Below are 10,221 nucleotides of genomic sequence, written 5' to 3' on the forward strand. Positions count from 1 at the left end.
TCGGTGTAGCATTTAATTCTGTACCACCGAGTTTCACACTCAGCCGTGTGCTGATTTGCTCACGGAGCAAATGTTTAGTAAAAGTCAGCTACTCAGGACTCTGGACAAACTTGGGGGACCTTACACCCTGGTGGCAGGACCATTAAGCTGTTCAGGGAACTTGAAACAAGTATCCTCTTGTGTGTGCATGGTACCTGTGTTGCCCAGAGTGGGCTAGGTGATGCTACGGGAAAACATAACCCCCCATATCTCCCCTTCAGCGACCTAAAAACCACAAAGGTGTGTTCCTTTCTAAGTTACATGTCCCTTGCAGTTTGCGGTATGGGGGTGGGGGGTGGGGGCGTGGGAGGGAATTGTGCTCATTTCTGGGATGGTAGACCCGTTGTCACCTCAAACATTGTCACTTGTTGACAAGAGACAGAGTTCTTCAGAGTCTTGCATTAGCAGCTAAACACTTTGGCCAAGAACAAAGCTCATTTAACCACAACTAACTGGGAATCCTGCATGAATAAACCCGCCATACTTGTTTTCTTGAATAAATTCATAAACTTCTGTAAAGCAGGGGCTTAGATTCTGTTTCTTACAAACCTGACCCTTGCTGTATTCCTGGCTTGAGCTCACAACAGAAATTCAACAGATATTTTGACCAAGGTGTCTCTCAAGTTTAAATATGCTGAGCCCAATTAGGGACTTTTTAATAAATATTCAGGGCGCCCCCTAGTGGTTCGCTAGCATGGAGCTTACAAGTTCACCAAAGCTGTCTAATTACAGTTCAGGACCAAGCTATAAACCCACTTACATGCATTTCACCCTGTTGCGAGTCTTTTAACACTCACTAAACAAGAAATCATTCGTAAGTACACCCACTTGCCTTCACTTGTGAATTAGTTTTTCATAAATGTCGTGTTACATTAGTCCCCAAGTAAGGGTGAAAAAGGGAATCAGGAAGGAAGAAGTTTGAAGAACCCATTTTGTTATTGCAAACACAGTTGTATCCTGTGCAGCTCTCTCAAAGTGTATAGTTTATTTAAAATTTAGAAAATATTAATTCCTAAAAGAAAAACCTGGAAGCAAATATTACCAAGAGATGTGTGGACTCCTGCTCAAGAAGTAAATGATTCTAGGCCCAGAGTGCTTGACCCCCACTATCCTCATGTGTCTCCCCGCCTCTGTCAGGCCTCACTGCCCTGACCTTTCCCGACAAAGCACTTTCACAACTGCACTGAAATAATCTAGAGATTTTGTATGTCTCACCCATCAGAGTGGAAATTCCTGCAGTGAAAACAGGGCACTGTCAGCCTGACCCGACTGCGCCCCCTAGCGCTGGCACAGGCCAGGGGGGCGTGCGGGTGTAGTATATCCACAGGACGGATGGATGGATGGATGGATGAACGGAGGAAGGTCAGAAGGGCATGAGCTTTTGGACAGGAGCTTCTGGTCCCACAAGGAAATGCCTGTGGAGACAATAAGAAGCATGACCTGTGATCCCGTTGTCCCCACCTGTTACCACCAGAGTCTAAATCCCCGGACAGCTCATTCTTTCTGCCCTTTCCAGGAGGTTATTACTTGACAAGCGCCTATGGGGCACTTTCCCTGATAAAGAATTTCCAAGAAGAACAAGCCGCTCGACTGCTCAGCTCCGAGACCAGGGACACCCTGAGGCAGTGGCACAAACGGAGAACCACCAACCGGACCATCCCCTCGGTGGACGACTTTCAGGTATGTGGCTGGCAGTGGCAGCTCGGGTTCCCAATGTCACCCTGCCCTCTGGGGAGGCAACACCGGCTCACACAGCTCCTGGCGCCTGAGGTCCCCCCTTTGTCAGATCATCCGGTGGAAAGGGGATATTTTAAACCACCCTCTGACCTTGTCGTTTCATTTCTCTGTTTTCTTTGAATTAAAAAAAAAACAAAAAACAAACAAACAACAAAAAAAAAACATGTGGGTTTGGCCCAAGTTTTGCTGCTCCTAAGAAAGCAAAGTCAGATTAAGTCAAGATTCCTCCCAGAATGTTCCTCCTGGATGCAGAGCACCTGAGCAGACAGGAAGTCAAAAAGAAGGAAGCCCTTGGCACAGGCAGTGGGTGTTTCGTTTTACCAGATCGGCCGAGTGGGAGTAGCAGTGTTAGGCGCTGCAGTTGACCTGGTCTCCTTGAGAGGAAGAATTGGTGCGGTGATGTCTTCCCCATTCTTCCTTTTTCTCTCCCCTCCCCCTCAAGATGGAAGCCTCCAGAATCTCACCGGCAGCTTCAGCTCTGGCAGCCAGTTGGGCCGGAGTAAGCATGAGTAAGCATCAGAGTAAGCATCCAAGCCAGATCCTGCCTGAATTCCCATCAGAGTTTTCCGTGGCCATGAGCTGAAGGGTAGGGTTCCCAAAACGCTGGTTTCTCAGGGAGGAAAGGCAGATTAAGGCGGTAGACATCTTGCCCAACACAACTTGCTCGTAGTCGGTGACATTATGAATAAGTCTGCAAGTGTCTTTGAGTAGTGTTTTCAGAGTTTCTAACTGAATTATAAAACCTGACTAGGTGTTGTTTCTGTGTGTCACGTGGTGAATTTCTAAGCAAGACAGATTAGTTTCTATTTCCAGAATCACCTTCCTTGCCTTTTTGTCTTCCTGGTGCTCTGAAACTACTCAGAGGTTCAAAGTCAGCCCATTGTGGAAAGGCAAGATCAGCAATTCTTTCTCCAAGATAGCACTATTCTCAGAAATACATTCCCAAGCACATAAATCTAAAAAGAACACCTACTGTCCTCCCTTCTGCCACCCCCTTGAAGGAGTTGTTGAAGAACAATCCAGGTGTTAAATGATTTAGCATCTGTAGGCTCTTGGGATACTGTGATATTAGCTGGCTGTCAGGAGGAATCCCGAGGTCCCACAGCCTCTGAGGAGAAGAACAGAAGAGATAGAAAAGCTCATGTTTCCATCTCCCTGCCTGCAACCAGCCCCTCACTCCATCTGGAGCTTCTAACCCGGAGACCCCCAGATTCTGCAGAGCTCCACCCCACTGGCCTTTTTCACCTGGGATATACACACCTTCTTAGAATATTACCCAAGAGAGGAATTGTCCGTCAGTGCTCAGCTCGGCTGTAAAAGCAAAAATACAGAACCAAAGCTCCACTTGGAACTCCTACATCAGGATCATGGACACACACAATGGTCTCCACACATTGGAGAAACGGCATACCACAGTGTTGAGGATTCTAGAACCCTGGCTTTCCCACTCATGAGCTGTGTGGCCTGAAGCAAGTTACTTAGCTCTTCTGTGCCTCAGTTTCTTCCCTGGTCAAATAGGGATGGTGTGGACTTCCTTACCAAGTTCTCTTCAGGCGTCAGTGGGTTAATGCATACCAAGAGTGTGAGCCAGGTGTTGGGGGCAGTAGGATGGGAGAGGAGGGGTTTGGTAAAATGGACATGTATGTGCTCTAGTGTTCAAATTCAAGATCGTCAGAGCTCTCTTACATGTGCAGAGCTCGCTGTCTTTCCCAAGAGCTTTTCCTTCGATCCACCCAGGAAACCCTCAAGGTAACCACGTGGGACTCCAGGCCGAGAGCACCATTTCCTTGCACTCCTGAGCTAGGGTGCCAGATTTAGAAAAGGGAAACGTATGTGTTTTCTGTCTGGGCATTCTCAGTTTTATCTGGTTACCTCAGTCCTGACGAAGCGGAAAATGAGAACCCTCCCGGAAAGCCTGGGATGAGCGTAGGGTTCTTTACAGCTCAGCTGGGCTTTGCCTGTGTGAAGTCACAGGGTGACCAGGTGTCTCGATGGCAGGTGCCTGGCACTGTCTGCAGAGCCCAGCCTGTAAGAATTCCCTTTCATCTCCCTGCAGCCATGCCCTGCCCTCAGGCAGTGCTCTCCCCAGAGCCTTGTGGCCAACGTTTTCCATCGCCCTCCCCCAGGAGCCTTGGATGAGGTTGAACCACATGAAGCTGCCACTCGGGAAGGCGAATGGTCAAGCGGTAGCAGTTTCTTGTGGTCCCATGTACCGTGCTTGCCTTTGTTTAGGCATCATGAGAAGCAGCCCAAAGTGAGCCCAGCACGTGCTCTTGTGTCCTTGTCTTTTAAACTTGACTTCTGGGCCTGGCTCTTCTGCTGGTTGGTTTACTCTTTAAGCTGGGAATACACCCAGCGTTGGATCCGGTTCCCACCCTGAACCGGAGCTTTCCTAGCCAGGCTTTCTGAGGGATGCTGAAAGATCAGAGCAGGTCTGCTGGACTTCCTGCAACTTAATATTCCTTTGCAGAGCCTCAGAATACAGCCTCTTGGTCTGTAGAGTTGTTCCCTCCATGGTCCAGATTCAGAGCAGCCGCTTTCCTCCCATGCAAGGTCTCACGTCCTGCTGGGACCGTCCTGCTGGGGCAGAGCTGGGTGCAGCTCGCAAGTGAGACCTCGTCTTTGCATTATTGCTCTGGCTTATTGGTCTGTCTCATTTTCTCTTCTGATTGTCTCCCACATCTCTCTTTCCGCCTGCAGAATTACCTCCGAGTTGCGTTCCAGGAGGTCAACAGTGGGTGCACAGGAAAGACCCTCCTCGTGAGACCTTACGTTACCACCGAGGACGTGTGCCAGCTCTGTGCTGAGAAGTTCAAAGTGGGGGACCCTGAGGAGTACAGCCTCTTTCTCTTTGTTGACGAAACGTGGCAGCAGCTGGCAGAGGACACTTACCCTCAGAAGATCAAGGCGGAGTTGCACAGCCGGCCACAACCGCACATCTTCCACTTCGTCTACAAGCGTATTAAGAATGATCCTTACGGTGTCATTTTCCAGAATGGGGAAGAAGATCTCACCACCTCATAGAAGAGATGGGACTCCCCCGTGGTGTCAAGGGGGATTAGGAACCTTGCCTTCTGGCTTCCACGTGCTTGTGCTTGAAAAGCAGTCAGTCACCTCCTTGGGGACTCCTCGGTTCAGTGACTAAGCCATCCACAGGCTGACTTGGCCAAGGGCATCCTTAGCCACGTAGCCCAGGTGAGGTAGCAGAGGTTCATGAAACGGTAGGCTTCTCCTTCAGAGATGGAAGAATTGCATTGGATAGTTGAGGTGTCCTGAGGCTGTTTGCTACCGACCCCACAGCCAGGTTCTAGGTTGGCTCACATGTACGTATATGTCCTGAGTAAACATTTGGGGGCAAGCTCTTCCCTTCAGTTCAGCAGCAGGTGTGTGCCAAGCCTGTCTGATGTGGTGCATCAGGAATGTCTCAGTTCTGTGGATGGCTCTATTCTTCCTTCCTTTCCCTTTCTTTTCTTTCTGTCTTCTTCTTCTTCTTTTTTTTTTTTTTACAAAGAGCCTTTGTGTTTTTATATATTTCATAGAAATTTTTATAGCAGTTGCAGGTAAACTGTCAGGATTGGTTTTTAAAATATTTTTGTAACTTTAAAATATTCTATAATTATGCATGTGATTTTAACATTTAATATTCGAAAAGAAATCTCTTGCTGGATTTGAGAGTATCACATTTTTTAAATGTCTCTCTTCTGTAACTGGATGTTTTGGCAACTTTGTGGGGAAAGACTGCTGGATTTCTTAAAGCAATGTATTACTGACACTGGCCACAGAATGCCTTTGGAAATCTGATGTACTGTTACCTTGTTTGTGCTCAGTGGTTATTGTGCTCTTTTGTGTTTTAACCAAGTGATGCCGAGGATCAGGAAAGAAATGAATGTAGAGAGAGGTCGAGAGAGAAAAACAGACTCTAACCAAGGACTAAGGGGTGTAGTCTGCTGGTTCAGACTCCTTGAAGGAAGTGATAGAAGGAAATGGAAGGATCCACTTATGCTGAAAATACTGTAAATATGCAGTGAGATTTGGCAAAATCTATCCAACGTTATCTGCTTTTGGAAACAATTTTGAAAACCCCAGGAGGAGGGGGGGAAAATAAGGCTAGCACTCCCCCCACCTTTTCCACATAAATCAAAACTAACAGCATCAAATTATTTGGGGGCAGAAACCATGTGTGTATAATGTGACTTCCACTGACCTGAAATAAGATGCTATTTGGAAAAGAGGTCGCGATGCCACCAAAAAGCCCATCTTTGTAATGAAAATGTATGGTGAAGTTCACTTCACGTTTGATGAGACCTGTTTGGGGTTGTACAGAGTATGAGGGTCCTGTATCAACGTGAAACAGGTAGTCACGAGAACATGTTATTGTACTGTGTAGATGCGTTGTCATCTAATTTGGTTGGCTTTGTACCTTGTACCGTGTTTAGCTTTTCCTGTACATCTACTTCCTTTTGTAAATGATTTTTTTAAATGGAATTTTGCACATAATACATTGTAATACTGTATGATAATCATGTGTGAAGATTTTTGAAATGCTGAGTTGTCCTTTTTTTTCTTCAAAAAGCAGAGGCTAATTACACGCCACCAAGGGTTTTGCTAATAATTATGCAAATCTGAAATGCACACCAGGGTTTGCGGTTAGATAATCCCGTAGAGAGGAAATTGAGAAGTTTGCATTTTTGCAGGAGCCCATATACTGATAGGAGGCAAAAATCTAGGAGCGGAAACAGAAGAATAGTGTTTTGGTCTCAAAGGATTTCCGGTGTTATCTAGGACAGCAGGAGGCTTTGTTGGACCTAGAGAAAAATCACTGTTAATCAGAAAGGCGCCTCAGACAAACCCCCCACCATTCTTATGTGACCTCAGAAGGGCACGATCTGAGCATTGAGTGCTCTTTCAAAAGTCAGCAGGGCGGTTGCTCTTTTTTGCTGCCATTTTCCTGTTCTTGGAACTATCCTGGATAGCAAGTGCTTGGGAAGTCCTGGTTGACCCAGCCATCTTTTCTAACCCATCAGTAGGATGGATACTTAAAAATCAGGACAACAGCTGAATGTACTTACAATGAATTAAAAATGGGGACAACCCTCATAGCTGTCTTCCCCACCCTCCAAATTCAGGTCATTGTTCTGGTCCTTAGAAATCAGGGCACAGCGATTTAAAGCAAACCCCAATGTCTGAATGGGAGGCAGCTTTCAGTGAGATGAGAGAGAGATCAAAATAGGACACACATTCGTGTGAGCAGAAGAAAACATCACAAGACAGCCCCTGGTTTTGTCATTGGGCAATGCTTCCCTGCTAAAATTACAACATAACATGTGTCTTGACTTTTTTCCCCCCACGCAGACATTTCTCACTTCTCAAATTGCCAGGAAACAGATTTTGGTGAAGTTTGGAAGGAATGAGAGGAGAGTAAAAATACACATGATGGGTGGAGGGAGACGAGAATGTATTTCCAAATCTGAAATTATGTTATAAAAGTTGAATGCAAGCCAGAAGTAAAGTTTTGGGTTTTTGTTTTGTTTTGTTTTGTTTTGTTTTTAATGTTGTGGGCACTGCCAAAGATTTCCCCCCTCAGGGACACAGAATAGAAATAGAAACTTAATAAAGTAGTCAGTATTATGTGGAAGTTACAAGTTTAGATCTATAAGAAAACAAAAGGCAGGAAACCCAACCATGAATGCATTCATTCATAAATGTGACTTCACTTCCATTGGGCAGCTCCTACCTCCATCTGTAAGAGACTAGAAAACAAGAGCTTTCTGGTTATGGATAGCACTGCCTGGTTACTCCTGGAAAGTTGGGGAGAAATGGCTCAGTACCTGGAACACAGGTTTTTTAATCACCTAACCGTATCTGATGGTAAAATCCTAAAAATTGGGATGCCTGGGTGGCTCAATTGGTTAAGCGGCTGCCTTCAGCTCAGGTCATGATCCCAGGACCCTGGGACCGAGTGCCGCATCGGGCTCCTTGCTCGGCAGGGAGCCTGCTTCTCCCTCTGCCTCTGCCTGCCACTCTGTCTGCCTGTGCTCACTCTCTCTGACAAATAAATAAATAAAATCTTAAAAAAAAAAATCCTAAAAATTATCATTTTCTCAGACCATGTTCATGATGGTGAATTTGAAACCAAATGTGCTGTTGGTTACTTAGTTTGCCCAAACCAAGCTGGAAATGTGAAAAAGGTATATGACGCTGCAGATTCATGAGCAGACGGTAAGAGCAAAAGGAAGGGACGGAGGGAGGAAGAGACTCTCTGGTATTTGTGTCAGAGAGCAGGTTTTTATTTGAAAAAGATCTATTTTTCTCCAATATCAAAGGATGGGTAGCAGATGGCACCAACTTTTCTCACGTGAACACAGACTTTGCCAGGAGAATGGGCACGGGGAACGTTTAAAAGTACTCAGAAAATCTGGTGGAAGTTTAACAGTGGTGCCCACGGTCTGCCCTCAAACCCCCAACCCAGTGGGAAAATCTCCATTTTTGATTGAACCCAGGCAGCTAGGGGAATGTGGGCATATTCTTGTCTCAATGGTAAGATACTCTCCCACCGAGGAAGATGCCTGAATTCTGATACACTCCACACAACAAACATTTATAATTGCATTCCAGAAATGAATCTGTATTGCTCTTGACCAAACACAGCCCTCCCGTCCCTCATACCCAGTCTAGAGCCCACAGACCAGGGTGGTCCAGGCTGAGGCTGACCTCTGCTCAGGGCTGAGGTTTTCCGCTGGGGTGTGTGATGGAGATGAGGAGGACCTGCCCCTCTGTAATGAGCCCTCAGGCTCCCCCCGAGGAAGTATCACCTCCCGTAAGTGAAGGCGGTTCCCTCCCATTTAGCTCTGCTTCTCCCCTTTCCTCCCATTTCTTTCCCCCATGGCTCCGGAGGGCACGTTTCCCTCCTCCAGTGGACTTCAGTAAGGACCATTACAAGGCTCTTGGCCAACAGGGGCTCTGGCTGGGCACGTCCTTTCCCCACTTTCTCCCAGATCCTCAGAGTATGACCCGGGCCCCACTGCAAACATGGGCTGCCTACCCCGTCTGGCACTAGGACCTGGGGGCCGCTCGTCCTATTGGGACCAGGTTCTCAGCCTCTGCTGCTTATCCAAATCACCTGAGGGGCCTTTAAAACTCCTTCTGCCTTGGCTGCCCAGACCACCAGAATCTCTGCAGATGGGGCCAGGCAGCCATTCTTACCGAAACTCCCAAGGTGACCGTACCGTGAAGTCAGGCCCGAGAAACACCAGTTCAGATCAAGATGCAGGTCTGAGGATACAGACACACCTGGGAGAGGTAAGACCTTGTCTGTGGCCACGAGCACCTCACCAAGGGGAGGTTCTCGATCTTATCTTGTTGTCCACAGACTGTAGGATAGGTACTTCTGGTTTGGCATGGTTCTAGAGAAATATGAAGCAAACCACATGGGTAACTGTAAATTTTCTAGGAACCACATGGGTTCCTTGCCTTGGTGCCTTGGTGGCTCCGTCGGCTAAGTGTCTGCTGTTGGCTCAGGTCATAATTTCAGGGTCCTGGAATCGAGTCCCACATAGGGCTCTCTGCTCAGGGGGAGCCTGCTTCTCCCTCTCCATCTGTCTGCTGCTCTGCTTACTGTGATCTCTCTTTCTCTCTCCCACTCTGTGTCAAATAAAAGAAATCTTAAAAAACAAAAAGGAAAAAGAAATAGGTAAAATTAATAGTAATATATTACCAGGCTCCTAATAATTTATTTTAATAAGATGGTAGTAAGATATTTTATTTAACTCATATCCCAAAGATCATACATACTTCAATGATAATTTAAATATTAATGATGCATTTTCTTTTTACAATGTCTTCAAAATCTTGCATACATTTGGCACTCATTCCCCAGCTCACTTCACACCAGCCACTTGTCACATGCTCAAAAGCCACATGTGGCTAGTGGATACCGTGCTAGGTAGTGCAGTTCTAGCATGTTAACTAGGATGAGTTTGAAAAGCTAAAAAAACAATGCTTGTATATGTATATAAAATTTAAAAAACATCCACCGCTTACCTCCATTAGACAACACACATGCGGGGCACCTGGGAGGCTCAGTCAGTTAAGCATCTGCCTTCAACTCAGGTCATGATCTCAGGGTTCTGGGATCAAGTCTCACATCAGGCTCCTTGCTCAGTGGGGAGCCTGCCTATCCCTCTGCCTGCGCTCCCCCTGCTGTGGCTCTCTCTCTCTCTCCCTCTCTGTCAAATAAATAAATAAAATCTTTTCAAAGAGAAAAGAAAAGAACACCCATGTGCACATTCTCAAACACATACTCCTTACTGGCTGAGGTCATTACAGCATCTTGGCTCCTCCAAGTGCCACCGCCAGCAAGAATTCAAGAATTCATCCATGCCGAGTCAGAACAGTGCCTGGCCCCCCGCGTGTGTATTAAATATTAGTTGCTATTATCATGACACA

At 46.5% G+C, this 10,221-nt stretch overlaps 1 protein-coding gene across 2 annotated transcripts in view; it reads left to right on the forward strand.

Moving 5' to 3' along the window:
- RIN2 (Ras and Rab interactor 2) overlaps positions 1-7,295 on the forward strand; it is a 177,940-nt gene extending 170,645 nt beyond the window's left edge. For both annotated transcript variants that reach the window (XM_080813107.1, XM_080813106.1), the window contains 2 exons: positions 1,556-1,719; positions 4,477-7,295. In XM_080813107.1, coding sequence (XP_080669233.1) covers positions 1,556-1,719; positions 4,477-4,800 — 488 coding nt within the window. In that variant the 3' untranslated portion in view covers positions 4,801-7,295. The remainder of the gene's footprint in view (positions 1-1,555; positions 1,720-4,476) is intronic.
- Positions 7,296-10,221: the final 2,926 nt, after the last annotated feature.

This window comes from Martes martes (genome assembly GCF_963455335.1).
Source record: "Martes martes genome assembly, chromosome: 9".
NCBI classification, from domain to species: Eukaryota; Metazoa; Chordata; class Mammalia; order Carnivora; family Mustelidae; genus Martes; species Martes martes.